At 48.2% G+C, this 26,424-nt stretch overlaps 2 protein-coding genes across 9 annotated transcripts in view; one reads left to right on the top strand and one right to left on the bottom strand.

The window, feature by feature from the left end:
* ITPK1 (inositol-tetrakisphosphate 1-kinase) overlaps positions 1 to 10,851 on the top strand; it is a 160,311-nt gene extending 149,460 nt beyond the window's left edge. For 5 of the 6 annotated variants that reach the window (XM_063332611.1, XM_063332613.1, XM_063332608.1 and 2 more), the window contains one exon: positions 4,190 to 10,851. In XM_063332611.1, the coding sequence (XP_063188681.1) occupies positions 4,190 to 4,512 (323 nt within the window). In that variant the 3' untranslated portion in view covers positions 4,513 to 10,851. The remainder of the gene's footprint in view (positions 1 to 4,189) is intronic. The other variant, XM_063332612.1, reaches the window with a different exon arrangement.
* A 1,770-nt stretch (positions 10,852 to 12,621) lies between these two features.
* On the bottom strand, positions 12,622 to 25,362 carry CHGA (chromogranin A). Of its 3 annotated transcripts, none has more exons than XM_063333356.1 (8): positions 25,124 to 25,361; positions 24,186 to 24,232; positions 20,137 to 20,230; positions 19,640 to 19,708; positions 17,871 to 17,969; positions 15,763 to 16,266; positions 14,836 to 15,308; positions 12,622 to 13,194 (listed from the first exon to the last, which is right to left on the bottom strand). In XM_063333356.1, exons 1-8 carry the CDS (start codon positions 25,167 to 25,169, stop codon positions 13,111 to 13,113), a joined length of 1,416 nt encoding a protein of 471 aa, XP_063189426.1. In that variant the 5' UTR covers positions 25,170 to 25,361; the 3' UTR covers positions 12,622 to 13,110. The 3 variants fall into 3 exon arrangements, with proteins under 3 accessions (XP_063189426.1, XP_063189427.1, XP_063189428.1); XM_063333357.1 differs by having other exon boundaries at positions 14,842 to 15,308; positions 25,124 to 25,359; XM_063333358.1 differs by lacking the exon at positions 17,871 to 17,969 and having other exon boundaries at positions 25,124 to 25,362.
* Positions 25,363 to 26,424: the final 1,062 nt, after the last annotated feature.

Here is a 26,424-nt window from a genome sequence, read left to right as displayed (position 1 = left end):
TCATCAGCTGTAACATGGCTGTCATGCCCTTCCCTGCAAAGGGTTGCCCAGGAACTGAAGCATGGGATTGTGTGCTGGGACCTGGCCTTTCTGGGCCTGTCCCTCATTCTGAAGATGAAAAGAATGATAATAAATTCTATTTTAGGAGAGCCTTTTAAGATTTCTTTTTTTCCAGGCTCTGTGCAATTAAAAGTGTTGAGGGGGTGGAAGCAGCAAACTGTTCCCTTGAAAATCTCTTCCTGTGCAAATTGATTCCCCGTGAAAAGACATTTTGTGCACAAAAGCAACAACACCAGGAATCTGAAGAAGATGTTAAAATTAGAGGTTCACAGAAGTTGCTATAAAGGTTTAAATATCCTTACATGTTCTCATAAATGGATCCTGAAGTAGAACGATAGAATAGAGTGTGTGAAAATGGCTAAATTTTTCCTTCACTTTTTTTAATGCAACATGTGTATCGGGAACAACTGAACAAGCTCCTTGGCCACTGGAATTATTAAAAGAGGTCGTAAGTGTGTCTAAGAGGATAGATTTATGTTAGATATCAGGAGGAAATTTTTCACTCTGAGGGTGGTGAGGCACTGGCCCAGGTTGCCCAGAGAAGTTGTGGCTGCCCCATCCCTGGAGGTGTTCAAGGCCAGGCTGGACGGGGCTTTGAGCAACCTGGTCTGGTGGGAGGTGTCCCTGCCCATGGCAGGGGGTGGAACGAGATGGTCTTTAAGGTCCCTTCCAACCCAAACCATTCTGTGATAATGGGAGGCAATAATGGTCTGTCAGTTGCGCTAAGCTCAGTAGCCTAACACAGGAAAAGAATACATCATCTCATTTGATGCTCTTTGCATGGGTCTTTTCTCTTTAAGAATCTCCTCTCATTACTTGAATAGTGATGTTTGTTTCCAGAGATATGCCCAGGCTGTTACAGTTTGTTTAACCTGTTGTTGAAGACTTTGAGTTTTCAGTATGGCTGAGATACCTTTACATCTAGAGATCTTGCACTGAGCCCCCAGCCATCTTAATCTTTCAATCCAGTTCATAGAATCATAGAATTTGCTTGCCTTGGGGACAGGCCTGACTAAAACCTTGTCCAATGGCCCCTTGGCTTCCTTGTCTGCTGTCTTTTGTGTTTACCGGGCTTGAAGCTCACTCGAACCTGCCACTCCATGGTTGTCATCCTGAGGTTAGTTTAACATCACGATTGAGAGCAGAGGTACCTGTTAGGAGCATGTTGTCTGTTATCTGCTCCATTAGCACCAGCAGCTCTTCAAAAAGATTTTAAAGATAAATCTGTAAAAGGCCTATTGTATGTCCTGTTCTATGGGAAGCCACCAGGACTATATTTAGCTGTGGTTACCAGCTGAGATATTTAACTGTAGGCACAGTCACGTAGCATGTGGGTTTTATGTTTGTCTGACCTCAGGTAGCCAAGAGAAAAGGCATCAGATCTCGGTGTGCGCTTTGTGTATGTAAATACGCTGCCGCAAATGCAGTACATGGGCCGTCCGTTTCTCTCTGCCCAAGGGAAGAGGCAGAAAAGCAGGAGAGTGTGCCAGACCAGGGAGAGTCTCCTGAAAATCTGGCAGTTAGCATCTCTAATGTTGGCTTAAAAATGCTCACAGGCGTTTCTTGACTCTGCAAAGCTCAGGGGAGCAGGTACTTTTTTTCAGATGCATTGCTGGGTGGACTTCCTTCCTCGCCATGCTCAGCCAGAGGGCTCTGGAGACTGTTTTCAACAAAGCAAAATTCAGGCCTCTTGTAGAAAGGTGTTTCCAAAATTGTATCAGTGGGCAGTGCCAGGATAGTACCTGCTGGAGCACAATTCATGCAACTTCTGCTGTGAAGCATTCAAAACTTATATCCTCCCATTGATTCCTTGTGTGACATGAACCCCGAATTCATTCATAGTTTCTAAAGGTGGAATTTAATCTGCCCTTCTTAATTCCCTTGTCATCACAGCACAGTGATGTCCTACAATTGCCTTTTTTGAGAGGTCTGCAGCAGCAGCCAGTGAACAGAGCGAGGCAGTATCTACTGAGTTTGCAGCCTTTCCTGGGTAATTCCATGGCTCAGGAGTTGAGGCACCCTGGTTCTCTTCCTCCCTTGCCTGTATTTCTTTTTGACAAGTGTGTGAAGTTTCTTCTGGGTGATGAGGCAGAATTATTTGGGCCTTTCCACGCGGTGTGCAGAGGGCTTGCACAGAGGAAGCCTGCCTGATGCGTACAGCTTCCTTACACTGCAACATCTGCTGATTGCAGGATTGAATGACTGGCCATCTTATTCCCATTAAATATTTAAAGCAACTTCTTTGTGAGTTTGCCAGGTGCCCTCAAACAAGGCTGGTTTGTTTTCAGTGAGCAGACACGAAACACTCTGGGGTACTGTGGATCTCCTCTCTGAATATTAAAGCTGTTACTATGGAGATGGCTTATTCCCAGGGTGTTTGAAGCACTCTGAGTAGATTTGAAGGCTAATCCCATGGCTTTTACATAAGCTAGAAAGTGTAACAAGCACCTCTGTGAAAGAGGTGGGGATCTTGTTCTGGCTCCCATGACCGGCCCTAAGAGCCCTAGTTGCCCCCTGCAGACCGGTGGATTATTGCATGGGTCACTGGGAAACTCGATGTTTTGAAATGGCCAATTTGTTTGGTGAATCTGTTTAAGAGCCCTTTGAGAAAGAAAAACTGGGAGCTGTTGTCTCACATTGCTAGTGTTTTGTGTGACCTGTTAAGTACCTAGGAGTATTGTGACCAAGTGCAATAAAATCCAAAGCAATGTAGCACCCTAAATAAGAGTTATTTGGTTAACGTGTGGGTTATAAATACACCAGTCACCACATTTATCTTAAGGTGAAATTACCCTCTTGCTTTACGTTTTTCAGGAAGTTGGGGTTTTGTTGCCAAAGGAAGTTGGTCTTTAGAGGAGAATGGAGATTAGAACTGAATTATTTATGGATCTGAGAGACTCTTCTGCCCTGTGATCACATCGTGAAAAGTGTTTTAAAATGTGCATTTACTTTGTGGTGTCTGGTGCCGCTCATGTGCTGCTGTGGTGAATGTGTGCTATTCACATGGGACTTTTAAAGTGTTATTTATTGCTTCAATCTCCTGTATTAACACCAGGTCACCTTCAGAATACTTTATAGACATTTTAAAACAATCAGCCTAGCCCATTAAATACACTGAATGTCATATTTCACCTCTAAATACTAAATCAAATTGATAACAATTTTAGGTAGCGCAGTAGCAGTTAAGATCCATTTCAAGACATTGTACCAATATGTTGCATGTCTGGTTCAGTTTTAAAATGAACACAGTGATAAAACTGTGCCTGTGCCAGAGTGTTTAAAATAGAGCCAGAAGCTCTGTACACCTGCTGCCACCCTTTGTGTCACCAAAAATGTCGTGTCTCCTGGTATTTGAGCAACTGTTTTAACCAGGAAGCTTGTTGTTAAACTCTGCATTGTAAATTGTCTGGAATCGATTAACAGAACATGCAGAAAGGTGATTTCAGTGCTGAAATAAGAGACTGATGTTTCTACCAAATGCTGTATCATTGATACACATTTACTGTCCCTCGAGTGTTTTTTTCAGACATTTCTCATAGCGGGGAACATGTTTTAAGTGCCAAGTTAGGTTAGATTAGATGAGCATCACATTGCCTTTTACGCAGTGGGAAGCTGCCTTTCTGTAAGATATAAAGCCAGCCCCGCTGTCCTCGGAGGTTTCCCTAACTGAGGGTATTGCTCCGCAAATTCTAGAGAGGGTTCAGACACTCAAGGAAACTGCATTTGAAGTTAGTTCTAATAGTAAACCCAGAAACAGGATAGAAAAGATCGATGTTGTACCACAGAGTTTGTAACTTAGGGAAAAACCTGGACTTGGCAACAAATGATAGAATATACCTAAAATTCTGGATACACATATATACTTGGGAGGAAAAAGGAACAGAAAACCTGAAAGGTGACAGTTTTTCAAGTTGAACAAAAGTTTTTTTGTGGCAATGGTCTCTGTTCCTCTTTACGCTAATCTGCTCGTGCAGTCACTCAAAATGATGTCATGGAAAAGAGGACTTTTTATTATCATTTGGAAGGCAAAGACAGCCCAAGAAACAAACTGGTGGAAGAAGCCTTTCAAAGATCTTACGAAAATTACTTAATTGCCTTTTTTTCTCTCCTTCATTTTTCCTCTTTTCAGGTTACGAGGGCGTTTCTGAATTTTTCACAGATCTTCTGAACCATATAGCTGCTGTCCTGCAGGGTCAGGCACCTGAGCTGACCCAGCTAAACCGCAGCAAGCTCCTGGCAGAGCAGACCAGCGGAATCATGGACGAGCGGATATGCTGTGCCAGCACGGGCTGTCTCGGCGTCATGGGAAAAGACTCCTCCTGGATTGTGGAAAGCGAGACCAACAGCTCAGTAAAACTGCAACACCAGAGACTAGGCTGCAACTCGTCAGTGTCCCCCAGCTTCCAGCAGCACTGCGTCGCTACTTTGGCAACAAAAGCTTCTTCTCAATAACTTGCCAATGCCATGGACTGAGAAAAAGCCACAGGGATACAAATTGTGGTCCCAGAACCAGATCAGGCTGTAACAATATGATTGCGAAAAATGAAAAGAAAAAAAAAAAAAACAAACACAAAACACAACACAAAAAAAACAAAATAAAAAAAACCTTCCATTTGATTTAACCTGATTTGCTGATGAAATGGACTGAAAGGTGGAGGTCGAGAAAGTGATTCAGATCCATTTCATCAGATTCCAGTTGCAAATCTGTAGTGAGTTTACACACACGTGGGTTTTAACACTAGTCCTTTCATTGTGGGAGGGTAGCTCTTTCATTTCTATTGTTCTTTGTAATCACTGGTGACCAGCATTTTAAAATCGGACCTCATGGTATCAAGAAGATGATAATGTTGAAATGCAGTGTCTGAATGTAACAGTGCTAGAGATTTTTGCCTAAAATATTCCCTGTTCCCTTTTTCCAGGTAGACCATTGCAAAAGAAAGCTAAGACAACTTCGGTGTCATTAAACCAAATCCCTGGAAACGTTGACCAGTCCAGATGTTGACAGGTAGCTTGATGTGAAGCCGTGGCACTGTGAGTGGGACAGAGCAGACTGGATGTTCAGGGTGCGGAGCCGAGGTGACCACCCCGGTTCCAGCTTTGCAGTTCTCCCCCAGGCCTCATTGCTTCAGTCAAAAGCAGCTTCTAACCACGCTCGCCAGCAGCAACACGTTTGATCCAGACAGGGTGCCGATAGTTAGGTTGAGTGATTTAGTAGATTAAATATCATCCTTTCAATTGTCTGCTAGTGGTGAAATCCTAGAGGAGTTGATGGAAGCAGCTCATCTCTTAGCAGAGAATCTAGTTTTCCCTCTGTTGCGCTTGTGAGGACTCTGGGCAGCTCTGCAAAGGCTGGCAAAGAGCCACACATTTTCCTTGGAGCACCTGATCTGCAGATCCTAAGGCATAACACAGTTGCTGCCTTCCCTAGATCCATGCTGCCGTGCATTTTGCTTTTCTTTTGCAAATTACATATAAGCAGAATCATGTACCTTCATGTGAGGTATAAGTACATCGTAGCTCTGGCTAAGAGATAAAATTATTTTGTTGCAAGCTGCCGGATGAGACCATGTGGTAATTTACAATAGTGCTTCATACTGTTTGTAAACTATAGAATGTCCAAATTGTATCTGTCGAGATACGCAGTACATCTGCAGTGTTCACCCTCTGTTGCATCTTGTAGCATGGCAGCATCCTCTGCTGTTGAGAATTCCTGAAACTTTTGCCAATTCTGAACACTAAACTGGAAATATCCAAGTCTGTCAGCACTGAGAACAGAGACACTATATTGGTAGACAGAGTGGCCTTCCGTTCCCCATATAAGCCCTTAAATACATTTAAGAGGGGTGGTGTTAAGAAAATTTGCTTAGTTAAGCTCCTAGCTTGCAGATACAGGAATTTCTGTCGTTCTATAGCAGGTATTTGTAAAGCATCCATCGCTGCAGCATTTAATACCAGTTTGTTTAGTATCGCGTGTTAGATATCTACTCAAAAGGAAAGGATCTAGAGCTTAAAGCCCAGGTAGACCATGGAGAGAGGAGTAAACTGCATAAAGATGTCACCATCCTACCTGATGGTACCAGTCCTGGAGGGGAGAAAGTTTTGAAGAGTGTTGTGTAGCAGTTCTTTTGTGTAAACAATGGTTTTTCCTTAGGAGAGATCGAGTTTGTTCCCAAAATGCCATTCTTGGGAATTTCCTGTAGCCGGGATCGGATTTTCGAGGATGATTTAAGAAGAGATTATTCCACTTCTAGAGGGATTACTAACCTTAAGGTATTTCTATAGGGACTGGAAGGACCTTATGAGTGTGGTATCTGTCAAATTCCAGGGTGCGCATAAATGCAGCAACTTCTAGACTATCGCAGGTCAGTTCTGAGCTGGTTGCGCTTCACAGCCCTTGGATGCTTTGAGGCTGCTGGACCCCACGCCATCTGCAGCTCCCAGGTCTCGGGTGGTCGTGGTGTGAGTGAGTCAGATGTACATAGGTAAGGGTTTATAAAAGTATTGATGATAGACCAAACCTTTCGTAAAGCCATGACTGAAATAAAAATTGACATCTACAGTTTGAGGTTTGTTTTTGTTTGTTTAAAATAAAAAGTGTTTTTTATGTTACGTGTGTAACAAAAGATACCCTCAGGAAGGAACTTGCCAGTGCATATTTTTGTATGGTACTTTCTTGTAACCGGCTGGTGGAGTGTTTGTAGACTTGCCTTTTGCTCCCTTTATTACAATGGCTTGGGGTTTTTTGGGTTTTTTTGTTTGTTTTTTTGGTTTTTTTTATTGGGTGGTGGGGAAGAAGCAATGATGTTAAAACTGGGTTAGTAACTCAAGACCTTTCAAACCTAAGTATGTTTACATGAATCTGAGTGTTGGATCCAATGGAAATGTCTGTATGCTGTTTCCTAGTTAGAACATCAAATAAGAATTTTATTTTCCTGGCTGCCTTCTGAATTTTGGTTGGCCTATTTTGCACTGCTTTATTTCTCCAAAATAAACTACTGAAATATAATTGTGCATTTTAAACTTGTTTACAAATGATTGTTAGAAGTTTATTTTGTAATTCTCTGAAGGCTTGCAGAAATACTATATTTAAATATTACTCCAGACCTTGGCAGTAACTAGAAAACAAGTTTAGGTCATTGGTGTGATCAGTGACATTTTTCCCATAGCCTGTAATTTATTTTTTATTTATCAAATGTATTGGTATCACTTTAATTTACCAGGTGCAGATATGCAGGTACCTGTTGTGATGTGGCATTACGATAGAGTTTTCACATAAATTACCATGCAGTTGCTGTACTACTATATTTCCTTGCAGAAATGATTATTGTGGCTCATATTCTAGAATGTTGCTAAATCACAGGGGCAAATTGGGAGACCAACTTTTAAAAGCCAAAATTGTGAATTACCAAGTATCCAGACATACAGTTACATTATTGCAAAACATTTGAGCATGCATATGTTATTAAGCCTGTGCTGAAGTGCTTTTCTGAATTGCTGCCTCGTTTGATAAGTTCAGGATAGTTTTGATTTAAGATAAGCTTCAGAGTAAGTTAGTTAATATTCTATAGCCTTGTCTTTTTTTGTAAAAGTAGAGGAGTCTCATTTAGACCACACCAGAATGCCCTTGCTCTTAAAATTGCGGACAATCTGAGGGAGATTTTCCATAATGTCTGTTTGAATTTTGTTACTGTGAGTTAGAAAAGGTTCTGCCGTGTTTTCGGAGGCATAGCTATTATTGCCATGTTGATGGGAGCAATTATGTTAAAATTACATGGTCACCAGTTAGCTTCTTAGCAATCTATTTCTATTCTGCTTCACTGTTAGAAATCCGCAAGAACACCATTACCTTGACTGAAATTTCTCCAGGTTTTGTGTCAGCGTGATGGAGGAGATGGGACTCTGGTTTCCACCGTAATTACGTGATCGGCTTCAGCAGGTGAAGATTTTTCCCTGTTGAAGAGAACTTGAGTGGTATTATCACTGCCTGCGATGTAAAGCCATCACCCTCCTCCTCCCCCCGGCTGACTTTGCCACCTTATGCTTGGGTTTGCAGTGACCGTACCAGAACATCCTCATCGGTACCTGAAAACCAACTTCAGAAACGCAGCCTAACAAGGCGCATCGGTGCTGGCACCTGCAGTTGGCATAACCCAAAACTGCCGCTGTGCTGATGCTCTTATGCCTTTGGTTAGCCACATGTCTGGCTAGTCAACCTTTGTGCTGTAGGAGCCAATTGACCGGGCTGGTCGGTAGAAAAGATGCACTATTTTTATTAATACTATTCAGGCTGTTGGAATGATACAGCTGTTTAAAGATCTCCATCCTCACCGTGGGAATGTTTGTCCGGAGGAGGTCAGCAGCAGGTCTCTCAGATGGAAAGCCCCTGGTTTAATTTGTTTTCTTTAAAGATGAGTACAAATTAAGAACCCGACCGTGAGGCTTCATGAGGTAACAAGGGTTGCTCAAGATAAAGCCTCAAGTTCTCCAGATTAACTGTGGGCTGTATCCAGCCAGGGAACAACCCGGTGGAGTGGTGGATAGATAATAAAGGCAGGATGCAGTCCAAAGGCAAAGGAATAAATGGGGCCAGAGATGTTTGAATTGGCTGGCAAAAAGGAGAGAACAAAGGAAAAATGCTTCTGTTGTTTCCATTCAATAAAAAAAAAATACCCAGGCTTATCAGCAGGCTAACACTGGTTTCCCAAAGTCTTTGCGTGGCAGCAGTGACAACTGAGTCAGGCATTTTCACACGAGCTTGCAGCCTTGCCTTCCACAGCTGTGTAGAAAATCTTGGATTTTGGTTTTGTAGTGAATAGAGGCTATTTTGAGTATGTAGCAGTCTCCCCATGTGCACACTTGCAGGAGTTCACTTGCATTACCCTGCTCATTTTCTTTTCCTCTCTCCTTTTTAGTAAGAGATGTATTGATTTCTGTATTCAGTATAAAATTACTTTATGGTGTTGCAACTGTGTGTTTTGTAATCAGGAGTATGTGAAAATGCTTTGTGTAGATTAAAATATTTCCTTTAATATAATCTCCTCTCACTTTCATAGATAAACAGACACACTGTTGCAGATCACATTGCTGATTTTATTTGTACTATTGCTTTAATATCTATTTCAGAGGAATGTAACCTCCAGAAAAGTACTTTCCGCATCTTCACTACCTTTCCTTTCCCTGTTCCCTCAGTGTGGATCTAGGCCATCAACACCTGAGCTTTTGACCAGATGGGTTTCAGATCCTCCTTGGATTCTGTCATGTTTACATGGCCCCAGAAATTATTAAAGATTGCTGAAATTTGAGAGGATCCATATATAAATGGAGATGTTGGAGTGATTCCTCAGCAACACAAGCACAATAGCATCTGCAGCAAGCAAAGGGAATCCTTCTCACTGGGTGCGTGCAGGTGGCTGCTGGGGTCTGGTCCACCCCTGCTGCTGGGGCAATTTTCCTGTGGAAGAAAAAAATCCACTGTACGAAAATGTCCTGTATCCGTCATGCAGAAGGAGGACATGGAGAGGTAGGGCTTGGGAGTAAAATCCTGGCCAATGGACATCGTGCTACCAGTGGGCCAGGATTTCACTCCACCTTTTTTTAATAGCAATCTGGGGAGATGTTTTCTCTTTCTCTCCACCTTTCGCACTCTGAATCCACTGGGGCTGAGGCTGGCAGATGCCCGTGGGCCACAAGAGCTCGTCAGCAGGTGACCTTCCCCAGCGTGCCCTGAGTTTGCCAAGAGCTGCTCATGTGTTGGGAAGTTTTTGTTGATGGCCTGGATATCTCTTGAAACTCCAGAAATAGCTGAAACAGTGCATGGAGTTTCATGAAAATCAGGTCTTCCTCTTCCATCCTTTTTAAGGAAACCCACATTTTATTTCCTCCTTTGTTCTTTACACAGTAGTTTTTAGATATAAATTATTTTAACATTTTTTTGGTGTGAAAAGTCATATATACATATATGAAGTTATTAAAAGGTTGAGTATATGTTGAGTATAAAATAGTGACTTCTTTGTTTCAGATGTTAGCAGCCCCTAAAAATGAGTTGTTTATCCTCTTGTAAAGTCAGTGCTGTAAAAAAAAATATTAAAAATAAAAGATGTATTAGATGTATCTTTTATTATTTATTTCTGATTCAGTATTCGATACAGCTTGTGTATACCCTTGTGAGAACCACAGACTAAAATGTGGTCGTTCCTAAAATGGAGTAACAACAATTCCTTGGGATCCCAACAATTTTGAGAAAACTGTCCCTCCGGGTGTGAGTAGTGTTGGATATCATCCTTCACTCTCCAGCGTCGCTCCCCACCTGAGCATGGCTGAATCTTGGGGACCATTTTGTGTACGTGCTAAGTTTCACTAGTTCATCGATAATCTATGTTAAAATCCAGCTGTACAGTGTTAACGAGTGTGTCGTGTGATTCACTTCAGCCCGGTTCACTGATTTCTGGAACATAACTCCCATTTTGTACTTAAATTTGTATAGAATGATATAAACCCTTAAAAGATTGTGGCTTACTGTAAAAAACCAAAAATACTTGCGCTTTGGCGTCTTCAATTGCATGACTGATCAGATCTGACAATGAAGATGGTGCTTTCACCTAACAGCGTTGATTTCGATGGTAATATATTCGTTTTGTTTTCATTTGCCAAGCACCTGTTTTGGACAATGTTTTGGTTTCAACAGTAAAGCAATATGCAGTAGGTATTGTGGCATTATCTCTGTAATTGTTTTAAGACAGAATTGTCCCTTTCCAACACGTAATGAAAATAAATGCCTTATAACAAGTTCTACTTTGCTTTGTCTTTATGAGCGGACAGGGCAGCGAGGTGACCACCTCATTGGGGGCAGCCTGTTTTCATGAGAATTTGGTTTTCACATCCTTGATGTTTACAGTTACTTTTGGCCTCCTTGTACCAGCAAGATTTGATGTGATTTCTAACACGAGTGGGAAGTCGGCTATTTTTATCTTACTATATAACACAGCTAAACATAACCGGGATTTGGGCTGCTGCTGTACTTAAGCATTTATTCCTAGCGTAGGCTTCTGGGCTGATTCTTCCTGCATCATCCTGGGTAGGGAATTCTTGATTTCTCAAAACCTAGGAGGATTTTTAATGAGGACCCTGTTTTGGCTAGTGCAGGAAAGATAAATATCTCACCCAGCAGCATTAAATTTTGCTAAGCAACAAGCCCGCTCAGCAGAGGCACTCTTACAAACACTGCCTGGGGATCAGCGCATGGTACCAGCCCCAAGGCCAGGCCCTGCAGTGGTGACCTGGGACGCGCTGTAGGGCAGAGGAACAGCCGACTGGGGGACAGCATTTGCCAGCTGGTGAGGCGTCCTCCCAGGCCCAGCGCTCAGGCCTTGAACTCACGTCTTTCCCATCACAGAATCATAGAATGGTTTGGGTTGGAAGGGACCTTTAAAGGCCATTTAGTCCAACCCCCTGCCATGAGCAGGGACATCTTCAACTAGATCAGGTTGCTCAGAGCCCCGTCCAACCTGACCTGGAATGTTTCCAGGGATGGGGCATCTCCCACCTCTCTGGGCAACCTGGGCCAGTGTTTGACCACCCTCAGTGTAAAAAAGTTCTTCCTCCTATCTAGTCTGAATCTTCCCTCTTGTAGTTTACAGCCATTACCCCTTGTCCTGTCACAACAGGTCCTGCTAAAAAGTCTGCCCCCATCTTTCCTGCAGCCCCCTTTAGGTACTGAAAGGGACTATAAGGTCTCCCCGGAGCCTTCTCTTTTCTAGGCTGAACAGCCCCAACTCTCTCAGCCTGTCCTCACAAGAGAGGTGCTCCAGCCCTCTGAGCATCTTTGTGGCCTCCTCTGGACCCACTCCAACAGGTCCGTGTCCTTCTTTTGTTGGGGGCCCCAGAGCTGGACGCAGTACTACAGGTGGGGTCTCACCAGAGCAGAGCAGATGGGCAGGATCACCTCCCTCACCCTGCTGGCCACGCTGCTGGGGATGCAGCCCAGGGTATGGTTGGCTTTCTGGGCTGCAAGCGGACATTGCTGGCTCATGATGAGCTTCTCGTCCACCAGCATCACCAAGTCCTTCTCGGCAGGGCTGCTCTCCATCTCTTCATTCCCCCAGCCTGTATTGATACCAGGGGTTGCCCCAACACAGGTGCAGGATCCTGCACTTGGCCTTGTTGAACCTCATGAGGTTCCCACAGACCCACTTCTCCAGCCTGTCCAGGTCCCTCTGGATGGGATCCCGTCCAGTGTTTAAACTTCTACACTGGTTTCTCTTTGCTCAACCCCATGTTCATGGATGAACTACGGATGTGCCCCATGTCTTACAGAAGGACCCAGGACAGCCAGCACCAGGGCTGGGCTGTGCGACCCCGCTGGGCCCCAGGTGGGCAGGGAGAGCAAGGGAGGTGTCCCCCATGCTGGGCCTTGGTGGGCAGCAGCGTTGGAGCCTGGGGAAGGACAGAAATGCCATCGCGACGTGTCTGTGGTGATGGCAGGCCTCCATTCCCTCTCCTCTCCACCAGGACACTACGAGCCCTGCAGCGTGCTGACGACCGAGACAAGCTGCCAAAACAAAGGAAGGAACTCACTGCAGTTTTATTTTTCCTTAGATAAATTTTTTTATATAGAATATATTACAGTCAGAGTTCTCAGCTTTTAATCAAAAGATAACAAGTTATTGCAGGTTTTTGGGTTTTTTTTAACCCAGTGAAACTACCAGTGGAAGGAGAACTTTCTAGAAAGCTGTCTTGTCTTTTAAAAAAAAAAAAGAAAGAGGGAGAAAAACCCCCACCCGGACAGAAAAATACACGTGTAGGTTGCACTTCGCGCTCACCGGCGCCCGGCCGGGCGGGTGGGCGTCCCTGTTGGGACAGGGGAGCGTGAGGTGGAGAAGCAGTGATGGGCACAACACGATGGCGAGGGAGGCAGGCCTGGGCGCTAGCGAGGTTGGTTTCCTAGGCAGGATGCTTCTGCTCCGGCTTAATTGCTTTTACATCAGGAAACGAAGAGGCGGTGGGGAGGGAGGAGGGCGGCGGCGGTCGCCTGGGCGGGGAGGGCTGAGGCCCTCAGCCTCGCCTCAGCTCGTGCAGCTTGTGGGCGACGCGCTCCAGCTCGGCCTCGATGGCGGCCAGGCTCTCCAGCTCCTGGTCCTGCAATGAAAGCCCGGGATACACATCAGTGGCCATGGCTGGGCAGCCCTCGCCCGCCCAGAGCTATGGAAGGCCTTGCCCAGGGCTAGTTGCCAGGGGTGGTACGAGCACAGCCATGTCTCTCCCCATCCCTTCAGCCTGTTTCTCTGGACAGATGTTGTCTGTGCTCAAACTCTAATTAGTCCTGTCCTAATGTTAAATGGCTGCAGCTGGCGATGGGGTCAAGACATGCCACCCCCATCCTGCCCCAGCCCTGCTGCCAGCCATGGCAGCCCCTGAGGGGTCTCTCCCTGAGCGTGGGGCGGGAGGAAGATGGCTGCCAGGGAGCTGCGCTCAGGGTGGGCACTGCCAAATGGCCCTGGGCGCCTGTGTTGAGGCAGCGGTGTCAAACCGGGACGGGCATGGGTTCCTGCCACCTGTGGCAAGTGGAGGGGACAGAGATGTCCCCTCTCCCCATGCTGTGCTGGGCGTCCACATGCGCCTCCAGTACCAGAAGAGGCTTTTCCGTTTGGGAAAATACTGACTGAGGAAGCCGTTAGTTTAAAGGCTCAAGCTTGCCATGGCTTGGTGGCCTTTCTGTAGCAGCTCTTGTGCATTATGCCATCACCTGAAGCTATTTCGTTTAGCGCAGGAACTCAAACTCGTAACTGCGTGGCTTTGCCCCAACTCCAGTCATATGCAAGTGGCCCTGTCTCGCTGCCAGCCCCAGCCCTGCCTGTCCCTCACAGCTCTGCCACCTGGGGCTTGCCCGGGGCAGCAGTGGGCTCTGCGGGAGCAAACTGGGGGCTGTCGCTGCTAAAAGTGCCTTCTTCTGCCGGCAGCGCTGAGGTGATGGCCCCTCTCCTGTGCAGAGGGAGTGGAGCCGTGCTGGCTGCCAAGCACAGGCCAACGCTGAGCCACTGGCCTGTGCTGCATGTGGGCAGTGTGAAAAAAATCAGTATGTAAAAAAAAAGTCATTTTTCTCATCACGGAGCTATTTTTCCAGAACAGGAAAATCACCCTGCCCCTCTGCAGGGCTCTTAGCTCAGCCCCTGGGAAAGCTCCAGCTCTGGCAGCGTGCCGAGCCCTGGCGAGTGCAGGGACAGCACTCACAGCCCCGGGCTGTGCCCACACTAGCCTCACTGGCCAAGCCATACAGCCACATGGCCCAAAAGCCAGCAGAGGGGACAGGGTGGCAGCTGCTGTGGCAGAGCCAGAGCCTGTGCCTTCCCTTCCCCCACTGCCGGTGCCCACCTCCTCGGCAGGCATCCGCTGCATCCCTGCTCAGCACCAAGGCGTTTGGCTTTGCTTTGAACCAATGCAACTGGAGATGCCCTCTCAGCAGGGGATGCTGATGGGCAATCTTTGGGCAGAGTTTTGGTGTGTAATTAAGGCAAGAGGGGTGTTTTGGAGGCAAGAGAGCTGCACCAAACTGGCTCCACTCACCTGGAGGTGAGGCACAGACAAAGGCACAGACAGGCACAAATCTCAATAATACCTAGGGCTGAATGGGTAAAAGGTCACCAAGCATCTCCTTAATGTCACAGAGAACCGATGCTGGCTGCATAATGCCAAAGTACAATCCACATCTCCAAGCATCTCCAAGCATAGTTTGGATTCCCAAGTAATAACCAAGTGGGATTTATTCTTAAGGCTACGTACACCAACCTCCGTTCTCCTGTTAGCGCTGCCTTCCTCATCCTTCTTTTCCTCAGGCATGGGAGCAAGCGGGAAGCCTCCTTCACTGCTGTCCTCTTTCGAATGATGCTTCCATGATCTTCTCACATCTTCCTCTGGATCACTGAAGTCATACTTGCGGGACCTGAACACCATTTTCATGGACCTGTCTGGGTCTTCCCCACTGTCATTTTCCTCCATGCGCTTCTTTGATGTCAGCTGCTTGGCCAGCTCATCCATTTTATTCCACCTCTTGGAGTCTTCCCACTCCCTGGAGGACTCCTCCTCCATCTCCTCACTTTTGGCATCCCTGGGCTGGAAAGTGTCCTTCTCCCCCTGCATCCCCTCATCCTCCAGGCGATGCCTTCCTCCTCTCAGTGCCCGGGGTTTCTCTTCCTCCTCCTCCTCCTCCTCCGAGCTCTGCTCATCTTTGCCAAATCCCAGAGCGTCGTCATTATCTGAAAGAGCATTAAACACAACAGTGAGCACAAGTGTTGACCTGGTTACACTCCAACTTTGAACTGAGCCTTCAGGGGTGATTCAAGGTGGGTTTCCCATTTTCCCAGGATTCTGGAAATACCCACTCTCACATCATCATGTCAGTAACAGGGCTTGGAGGCAGCAGTCAAAAACCACGTAGGAAGTTAAAGAAAAAGAAACTGATTGTCCCTTGATTGTCCCTTGATATGGAAACTGAGCAGCAGGCAGCTGCCAGGCCTGTGTTATCTGCTGCGTGTGGGCCTGCATGGACAGGCGCCTGCGGGGGGGTCTGGGTGGCTGTCGGTGGAGGTATTTCTGTAAACCCACTAAGCACCTGCCTGAACTTTTAGGCTTTAAAGCCTCTTATCCGTCTGTCTCAGTGGTCTCAGCTCACCCCGGGTAGGTATCAGTGCAGTTGTCTGGGATACGTACTGTCATCGCCCTGCATCTCCTCGGCCTCCTCCTCCTCAGCCAAATCAAGTGACCTCTCTGCTTCGGTAGGGTCCTCCTCTACAGCATCGTCTCCTCCATCATCCTCCCGCTCCACACGCTCCCCTGCCGCCTCCTTGCTCTGATCCTCTCCCTGCCTGGATGGCTGCTCTCCCTCATCCTCGAGCTCCAGGCTGTCCCTGGAGCCTCTGGGCTCCTCCTCTTCATCCTCTCGCTGCTGCCGCTCGTCCTCGTTGAAGTCTTTGCTGATGTGGTTGTCTAAAGCTTCATCTTGCTGGGCATCCTCTGCCCGCCCAATCTCATTGCTCTCCGCTTCCTCCTGATCCTCCTTCTCTCCAGGGTCGGCATCCCGTGGCCTGGGCTCCCTCTCCTCCAGGCTGTTTTTTCCTTCCTCTCTTGAATCTTCATTTTGCTGGGTTTTCTGTGCTGCCAGCTCAGGCAGGGACCCCGTCGGCTGCTCCTCTTCAGGGTGCTCCCCTGCTGCGTCTGCAGAGGGAGGAGCAAGAAGCAACACCTCTCCTGAGAGCTCATTTCACAACCAGCAAAGCCCGTGCATTTCTTAGGGAGCTTCAGCCCCGCTTCGCAATCTGCTGAACCAGCCCATGGATCCTTTCGCAACTCACTTCAACATATGCTTGTGTTCAAGCAAGCCAGTGCTTCCACTGGTGGCTGCTCTCCTGGAGAGACTTGCAAGGCTGAAGTTAAACATATGCTGAAGTGCTTCGCTGCGGCACGGCCCTCATCACCATCTCTTGAGATGCCAACAAAAAACTTGCCCCACACGAAATCAGATTGCATGTAAAATGAAATGATACAGCCCTTGCAGAACTCCCTGCTCTCAGCGCTACGCTAACATCGTGTCCTAATTTCTCCCACCAGGATGAAAAAGGAGCCCGGGCTGTTTGCGGGCGAGCTGGAGGGAGGGGGGGGATGACTCCGCTTCTGCCAAAGCAGCGACTCAGCAGGAGCTTAGTGTGGGCTGGGTATTGGCTCCTGTTCATGTCAGAGACTGGCCTCTTTTAACATAATTGGCCACTTCACAAAAGAAAAGATGGGGGGTTTAAAAGCAGTGGGAAAAGCCAGATGGGTATGCAAAGGCGAGTGGAGCCCCAGGCAGGGCTGAGGAGTGTGCTGGGGTGAGGGGATGGATGCAGAGAGCCAGAGATGCAGGGCTGGTGGCCACCAGTGATACCACACTGGTATCACTGGGCTGCCTGTGGGGCTGGATTGTCCAACATGCCACGCTTCATCCTCATGCAGTCACCACACTACTGGAGCAAGAGGCTCAGCTCTGCCCCTGGTGGGATGGAGACGCAGTGCTACCCATCCTCTCGGTTGGCTTTTGGCTGTGCTGGCTGCAGCAGCAGCCCCCAGGGGTAGTGCTCCTCAGGTATCGCTCCTCATCGCTTTGGGCTGACATCGCAGAATCACTGCGCCACTGTGGTGCAGACACACACCACCACCTGAGACCCTCTGTGGTGGTGCTGCTGCTGGGCAAGAAATCACCTTACCCCACAATGGCATCCTCTCTTCCTGATGTGGAAAAGGGAAGGGGCCAAACCTTCCTTTTCCCTCCACTGCCTGTCTCTAGCCAGACCATAGAAACCTAGTGACAAGGGGAAAATCCCAGCTGAATGTGGTGTTTCCAAGATGCAGGTGTTTTGTGTGGGTGTGGGCACTGTGTATATCACAAGTTCGATTGTCCCTCCAGAGACCCATAGCCTAATACGTTGCATGCCTGGAAACAAGGGCGGCAGGAGCAGGCCCAGATCGCTCTTGCCTATATCACTGAGTTTCAGTACGGGATTTCCCTGGCTGTGACTCACTTTAAGCATTAGGAGTGAGTGATGGTGCTCATGGTAATGATCAGTTTGGTAGCTTGACCATCACCAGCTACTATAGCTCAGAAATTACATGTTGTTTAAGCTGGTAAATAAGAACAAAGCAAACACCGGGTTGCTTGTGTGTGTCAGCAGCAGTATCAAAGAAGATGCCTAAATGAGAAGCAGATGGACGTATCAAGGCTGTTAGAAAGAACATCCTTGTTTACAGCCTGACCTGGATTTCCTGGAGGGGAGGCTGACACTGACCTCTCTGCTTGTTCTTGTCGTTCTGACTTTCAAGGACTTCAGAAAGTTCATCTTCGAAGCCACTGTTTTTCTTCTGCTGCTGTGTTCTCTCATTGGCACCTGCACCAAGTAACAAAAAGTAGGGAAGGGCAACAAGCCCACCTGTGCTTCAGAAAGCAGAGACAGGAAAATAGTTCTCTGCCCTTTATAATTGTACACATATCTTCTACAATGGACAACTCTGCCAAAGGGGAGCTGCGAGGAGAAGTGAGACTGGGGAGGATACATGAATCAACTGCAGTATCAAAACCACCATCAAAAACATCATCTGCAGGAAAGAAAAAGGTCTCTGAACAAACAGAGGAGCAGGGTTGCTAGGGAAAGTAATATCAATGGAGAGCTAGGGAATAAGAGCTGCTGAACTGCAGCACACTGAGGCCAACAAAAGACTTAAGCATAAGAGTACTGAAAGATAAAGGTTGCCTCCTCCAGATGCTGCCCATGTACCTCTGTTGAGGTGAGCACTGAGAGCCCCTGTGCCCTCCTGCCTCGTCGTGGGGGACCTGGGAGGGAGGAGCAGCATTCATTCCCACCACACCTTAGCCTCTGGGATTATGGAGCCAGCTCAACAAAAGCAACACCCTGGAGGAAGCGCTGTCTGAAGGCAGCACGAGCTGGAGGTCAGAGCGCAGCTCTCTTGGCAACCAGCGCTCCCCAGGCACCCCATCCCACTGGGAACCACAAGCCAAGCAAGCCCCATCCAACCCAGCTCATGCCCTGCTTCTATGCCTTGATGCAAAGGCAAGAGCCAACACTGCCGGCCCAGTCCTCTCTAGCCCTGCACAGGGCAGAGCTGAATGGTGTGGGCTCTCCAGCCTGAGCAGGACCAGCTGCAGCTAGCACAGAGGAGACCAAAGTAAATACCTTTGCTTTTCCCACCACTCTCCTATCCGTGGTCACTGATCTGTAGATTACAGCTCATGGTACCCCAGGATAAAACAGTGTGATGGGCTCAACCCAAGGAAAGGGCCCAGCAAGATGCACTTCTGTGAAACAAATCCCTACCATGGACTCCATGCTATATGGCACAGCCTGTCTGGTAGCCAAGCACTCCTCCTCACAACCCTGGTGTGCCTGGACACCAGCATCCCAGCACACTGAAGAGGCCCAGGTTTCTTCTGGATCATCAGAGCATCAATGGAGCCTGTCTGGGGTTACTGCCCAGCTGGTCCCTCCACCAGTGGGATTTGGGCAGTGATCAAACTATTGCTTTGGGAGCTGCATAGAGCTCTCTCCTAATCTTGGCTTCCTGAATTTTCCCTCTCCCTTCTCCCTGTTGCCTCTGTGGCTCCTCTGCTCTGAAAGGAACGTAGAGGCACTGTGTCCCAGCCATCCCTGGCAGCCGTGCCACACAGGAACAGGGCACAGGGATGCCCTGGTGAGGGAGGGCTGCCAGGTGGGTTACCCCAAGAAGGAGGAGGGAAGGCTGGTAGCTGCTCTCCTTGCAGCCTGCGGAGAGCCCTGTTGCAGCCTCAATGGAACCACCTGGGCAGAGGCACCTGCACTGGCTTTGAAGTAGCCTTGCATGGGACCTCCACACCAGCTCTGGGGACCTGGGCACCTGAGAGGAAAAGGGAACCCTTTTCCCCCTTGCACACCCTTTTGTACAGCTCTGTGCTGCTGCTGCTTCTACATTGACAAGAGGTGAGCTGCCCACGTCTCTCCAAACCAAAGGAACTTGCATTCAACTTAAGGAAGCCTTCTTCCCCAAAACTGTAGTGAAACTGTACCTTGAGCCGCAATTTCCTGAAGTTCCTTCAATAAATTTTGGTGGCGAAGGATGGAAATGATTCGTTCATCTGCAATAGGGGAGACTTGGTACAGAAGGTGGTCAAAGACAACCTCCCCCCACCCCCAGGAAATTAAAAGCAACCCCAAATGCCACATCCCTCTTCGTTTACTCTTTTCTCTCCCTTGGCCTGATCTGCTGCCACATCTCTTAACCGTGTGGTTAAGGTGACAGGAAGGTCCCAGGTCCCATGAAAACCAGGCAGTTTCATGCCACCCAGAGCCTGCCCCAGCTGCGGTGCCAGCACGATGCATGGCCTGGGCTCAGCAGAGACTCCGTCCCTGCTTCTGGGGCCCGGTGCAGCCTTGTGAGGTGACCACAAGGAAGGTGAGTGTGTCAGGGACCCCTTGTCAGGTCCATGAAGCATGGACCAGACCCTGCTTGTATCTCTGCCAGATCTGCTCTTGCTGATATCCAGCGTTAAATCTGAGCCTGTACCTCCTCTGAGTGTTTCTAGGCATTCCTCGCTGATCGGCAGGGGGTTTGGCTTTGATAGAGTATCAGAGATGACCTCTACGATGCACTTCATCACCTAGAAAGAGACAAAAATACAAATTAAAGCACTGCTTTATTGTCTTTTTTTTCCCCCTAAATCTATTTGTTACCAAGGCTAAAACACAGCAGATGATGGCACAGATCCTTCTGTTTTTCTGGTTGAGCCAGAACTGAATGTTCGGTTCCTGTTTTACCTAACGCAAGAGCAGAAGGTACCTCCCGAAACTGAGAAGTGAGCAAATGGCACATGGCAATGGAAAGAGCTTCTTCAACATGACGCGCACTTCAGCTGAGGATCCCACTACTCTAGCCCATCCCAGGGGCTGGGCATGTCAGGATATTAAAGGGGATCCGGATATATACATAGAGAGTCAACATATCTCTACACGCATCTCATGAAAGGGCTCAGTGGGAGACTGTAGAGAGGAACAAGTGGGGTCAAGTTCGCCAACAGGTGACCTTGAAATCTGTGAGCTCTTTGAGCCCTGAGAAGGGCACCGCAATTAGACTACAGCCAGACGTGGAGGGTGACATGAGGTATATTGTACTTTCCAACACGGATGAGAAATACTGCTCTCAAGCCCTAGAGAAAGACAAGACACTCTGGAGAAGTGTTTGACTTTGTGCTTGAGGGTCCAAGCCATCTATTATAGACTGGAAGAGCTGTTGTCAGAGACAGGTCATTTGAGAGCAAGGAAGTTTCCACACTTGCCTCTGAAGTATTTGCAACCGCCTGAGGCAGCTTCTCAGACAGAATGAAGTCCGGGCCTCCCCTTTCCAGCAGCCCTTTTCTTTGGTGTTAAATGAAAATCATTATTAATCTAGTTTGTCACTTGTACTGAGATTGCAGGTCTAGCTCTTCTTGCAAAGGCAAGGTGGCACCTCTGTCAAGGGTAAAGGCACCCTTGCCACCCCATCAGCAGCCCTGCTGTATGGTCATGGTAGACCCAAATGGGCACACAGGAGAGAAAGCAGCATTCTCTACAGTCCAGTGCTGGTTAGCAGTGCGGGGATCAGGCTGCTTAGTTCAAAAGGATGGTCATTTATAAAGCAGCCCAGAGAGTATGCAGGGCTCCTGAGTGCCTGTGGAAAAAAGAGGCTAAATTAAAAAAAAAAAAAAAAAAGAAAAAAAAGGATATGTGTAAGCCTTGGGGGCAAAAAATTAACTTCCTGAACCTTTTCTGACAATTTCTGCAGGCAGCCCTAAAAGTCCTGACCTCCCTCACAAGGTGCCATTCTCAGGAGAGCAAAGCACTGCGGCTGCAGTAGAAATTAAACACAAGTCAGCAATTCCCAGTCATCTTCAATGTTGCTCATTCAAGCAATCAGATATATTCTTGACGAGCCAGAATGGGCAAATTTTCACCCTGTGTAAGGAGAGAATTCTGCTTTTGTACATCACAGCCATAAAATGCTGAACTCTTAACTATTTATATAGTTTGAGGAGATTGTCTGCTGGATTAAAAATGTTACAGGAAAGATCTAACAAAAAGAAAGCAGGGAAATTTCCCTGGTATCATTCTCCTATGCCACAAGCAATCCATTAATATTGATTTTAGATGACTTTGAGTCACTTCACTCTACCATTATATTGAACAAACCCCAAATTCTGATACTTCCCTCCTGTGTTTCCCAGTCTCTGGAGCCACTTATTGCAGCTGTGTTCAATGCAGCTTCAGAAGTAAGGACCTTCTCAGCATGAGAAATAAGAACCTGGCCCAATGAAACACGCTGTACAAGCTTTTTGAAGACTTCTAAGCTGATCTAAGATCTTTATCTGAAGACAAAGAAACACATCGGTCACCACAGAAATAGGGCCAACTCTGTGGTGGAACTTTGTAACACAATAAAATGAAGAGTGCAGTCATTCCACAACACTCTCCTTGACTTTTTGTAAGAGCGAGTCTTGCAGAGTGAGACTTCACAAGGTCATGAAATAACAGCCTGCAACAGGAAATGAAGGAGAGCCTTTCCAAATGAATGTAATTAATCCAGTGCAGAAACTCGGACTGGGATTTTGCCATAGCTGTCCTCTAACCATGAGCATGTAACTAGATCCTTAAGAGCTGCTCATGCTATCCCTACACAGAAACCTCCAAAGGATTGTGTCCTTACAAGAATAGACTTCACTATTTTTGAGCTTGGCTGTGCTCAGACCCTTCTGAAATGTATATTTGTAAGCAGGAAATGGTGTCCTTCGAGCATAAGAGTGGACAAACACCAGAGATATTGTAAAAATTTTGGTCGTGTTCAGCTCCCCATGGAAAGCCCTCGGTGTATGGAAAGCCTGACAAGCTGCCCAGGAAAGGCCTGCAGATGCTGACTACACATTTCACAGCTCCGAGTCACCCACAACTGCTGGTGGCACAGAGCAGATCTAGAGCAGCATGGTGTGTAGGAAGAGCTGTTGTGCTCACTGCTGTACCCATGTAATGATATCCCTGCCCTGATGTGTCCTGTGAGACCGGGATCTCCTTCACTGACATACTGTGTCTCAGAGGGTGGTGAAGGTGGAAGAGCCCTAATGGATCCTTCCAGTTGCAGCAAAAACCAAAAGAAAGGTGTGGTTTGATTTTGCTCTCAGCTAGAGCCTGCAGTGCAGTACTCAGGGAGGGGACAGGCTTGGGAGACAACCTTTCCTTGGTGGAAGCATTCCCATGGAGTTGCACCAGCTTCCACAAAAGCTAAATCTGGCTTGTTGGGAAGTGCCACGTTTTGCACATAGAATATATTGGGGAATAGATCTCACAAGAAAAACTGTGGAATTAATGGATTGTACCACCAGATGCCCAGTGAGCACCCCTTCCTGGCACAGGATGGCAAGTGCCTGCCCTAAGCCCCCTTTCTCAGCCAGCAACATGCAGCCTGAAGCAGGCACCCAGTGGCTCACGGCTCACGGCTCAGCCCCAGCAAGGGCTAAGCAGGCTAAAGATCTTAACAAAGCAACAGCTCTCCAGGCCCAGGCACATCTGACAGGACACAGGGAAGCACATCTCATGGCGCTTCCCCTGTAGGTAACAACAGGCAGAGATGCTGTACAATGGAGCCTGTGGCTGAGAGTGACATGAATGTGTCCTCCCCTACTCCTGCCTGGGGAAAACCCATTATGCGGCTAGAAGATTTCAGGAAACAAAGACGTTCAAGAAACAGGGGGGGAAGGATGTTGTTTCCTTTCTGGACAATCATTTCTGTAGAAATCTTAATCTGGGCAGCTAAGAGATCAGCTCATCTGAAAGACTGCGGGCATTATAATATCAGGAGGAAGACGAGGTCTGTCAGAGAACAACACAGGCAAACACACACCTATGCAAAGAGAGCCCGTTGGGAGTGCGCACACTTGCAAAGTGCAGCTATGAATGTCAGAGAGGGATGACACAGACATACACACAGAAGCCTACAAAAGAAGGCTGGAGAGGTCAGCCAAGTCCTGACACTGCTTGTAGACATCCAGACAAGCTGAGCAGTAGCTGAGGAAAGATTAGCAATCTGAGAGTAGCCAGTTGCCTGTTTTTCAGGAACATGAACGTTAAAGTAGCACACCACACACGCCCAAACACAGATGTGTACACACCCCCAAACACACACAGTTCCAGCAATGCCCTTTCCTGAATCACATCTCCCCCCACTCTCCCCTGAGTCACCTCCTGTTGGGATCTTTGAAAAGCTGAAAGTAGGAGGATTGGGAGGGTTATATCCAACCTCCATCCCCAGCCTCACCATTCTCCAGACAAGCTTGTTTGGTCCTTCTGGTACATCCTAAAGGACTTCCTGCCTGCCCAGGTGCCCAGAAGTGGATGCACAAAGGGTAAAACCTGGCAGGGAGGGAGGCTGGGACGGGGGAGGGATATCCTGCTGTAGGGATTCCATGCAAATCCCTGGCACTTCCTACAGGGTATTTCATCAGGGGCAGCCAAAAGCCACCCATCTAGGTGGAGGTTAAACACCACATCCTTCAGAGTCACTTGCCCCTTCCACTACATGCCCATCCTTACCTTAGTGTCCCCTTTATTCATGTCGTTTGTCACGGGAAGGGAGATGGCTGTAAAATGAGGGGAGGGCAAAAAAAGAGAGCTTGTTATTCACCTCCACTGGGAGACAAGCCAAGAAATCTGATCCTGCTAAAAATGGTGGTAGAGAAGAGGGGCATGGTGGAAGTGGTCCTTGGGTGCAACAGCTGAATGCAGCAGCTGTGCATTGTGCCCCCCCATTGTGCCCTCCTACCCTCTGAGGAGAAGGAAGGGAAGGGAAGGGAAGGGAAGGGAAGGGAAGGGAAGGGAAGGGAAGGGAAGGGAAGGGAAGGGAAGGGAAGGGAAGGGAAGGGAAGGGAAGGGAAGGGAAGGGAAGGGAAGGGAAGGGAAGGGAAGGGAAGGGAAGGGAAGGGAAGGGAAGGGAAGGGAAGGGAAGGGAAGGGAAGGGAAGGGAAGGGAAGGGAAGGGAAGGGAAGGGAAGGGAAGGGAAGGGAAGGGAAGGGAAGGGAAGGGAAGGGAAGGGAAGGGAAGGGAAGGGAAGGGAAGGGAAGGGAAGGGAAGGGAAGGGAAGGGAAGGGAAGGGAAGGGAAGGGAAGGGAAGGGAAGGGAAGGGAAGGGAAGGGAAGGGAAGGGAAGGGAAGGGAAGGGAAGGGAAGGGAAGGGAAAGGAAGGGAAAGGAAGGGAAAGGAAGGGAAAGGAAGGGAAAGGAAGGGAAAGGAAGGGAAAGGAAAGGAAGGTCCCCAGGCTGTCAGTGCCCGCTGGACCCGGCCCGCGGGACAGGCAGGGCCCGGCGCGGCCCTCGGCAGTGACCTTGCGGCTGCCGCTGTCCGTGGTGCTGAAGGGGCCGTGGCGGATCAGCGCTGTCCGCGGGGCTGAAGGGGGCGCGGCGGATGAGCGCTGTTGGCGGGGCTGAGGGTCCCGGGAGGCGGGGGGGACACGGAGCCCAGCCCAGCCCCACTTACCCGGCACGGCCAGCAGCAGGACGGCGAGCAGTCCTGGGCGGCTCATGGTGCTGGCGGGATGGAGGAAGGGAGACAGGGGCAGAGGGTGAGCCTGTCCCTGGCGTGGGGGCTCCAGGCGAGGTGCCGGCGGGAGACCAGCACCGTGCGTGTCTACGCCAGTGCCCTGGCTGAAGATCCCAGACGGGGCACTGCAGCAACCGGCTCATTTATATATCTCAGCCCCTCGGAAATGGCGTCAGGAGGAAGCCACCTCCTCCTCTCTCCCTCCTCCTCTCGCATACAGCCTTCCCATCAGCCTCCACCACTCACCGGGTGTTAGAGGAGCAGCCACCTGCGAGGATCCCCCCCGACTTACCCCTCCCAACCCCCCCCCCCCCCGCCTCCCCCCCGGCTACCTGGGCAAAGGGTTCCAGCAGCAAGGTGTCAGGGTCCAGTTGCTCCATCTTTTCACACTCAGCAGGAGCAGGATGGTTGTGAGGTGTGTTTCCGGGATATCACTTTTCCAGCATCTCACCCAACACTAGCAACCTACAAGCACCTCTGCATATGTGCCCTCTCTGTATGTACCAGTAGTCACTAGTTAGAGTCACCTCATGTATCCCAGCCAGCATAGACACCTGTAGAGAGATTTGCCCTCTAGGGGTGTCCTTGTCTTTCACTGACCACAGAAGGTACCTGGACAAATAGTTTAGAACAGATGCTGAAGTTTTTAGATGCCTGTTAAATGCCTCCACAGAGGATAGGAATGCCTGTAAGACTGGTCAAGAACCACAGAACTGCTTACCATGAAACTGGTTTGCCAATGAAGATTATAGGTCGCAGCTATTTTATGAAAGATTTTTGAGTAGTAAGATATAATTTGGGGTAAATAGCAAAGGCCAGTGAGTCTGTTGCTCAGCTATTGTGACTCTGCAAGCAAATTTTAATAGGTTGCTATCCTTTGTTCAGTGGTTCACAACAACCTACAGCATCACCCTACACCCTCACTGCTAAGCACTTCAAACTTGAAGTAATCAAGATTACCTGGTCACTAGTTTCCATTAAAAAAGGAGAGAGAGGAAGTAACAAATTGTACCATTCTCTTAGTCACAAGCATTTTCATACTCTTCCCAAAATGTCTGTCTATTCTTTGGATGGAGTGTCCGTCAGGTCAGACAGATGGATTCTCTTTTGAAAGTGACTCCGATGCTTCTTTAAGACAATGCTTCTTTAGGAATAGCACCTCTGCTATTCCGTCCTATCCCTCAGGCAATTTCAGAGGTCACAAAAGCCATGGACTAATACTAATAGAAAACCAAATT

This window comes from Chroicocephalus ridibundus, chromosome 4, assembly GCF_963924245.1.
Source record: "Chroicocephalus ridibundus chromosome 4, bChrRid1.1, whole genome shotgun sequence".
Classification (NCBI taxonomy): Eukaryota; Metazoa; Chordata; class Aves; order Charadriiformes; family Laridae; genus Chroicocephalus; species Chroicocephalus ridibundus.
The sequence above is the reverse complement of the archived record's forward strand: the minus strand, read 5'-3'. Positions and strand labels throughout refer to the sequence as shown.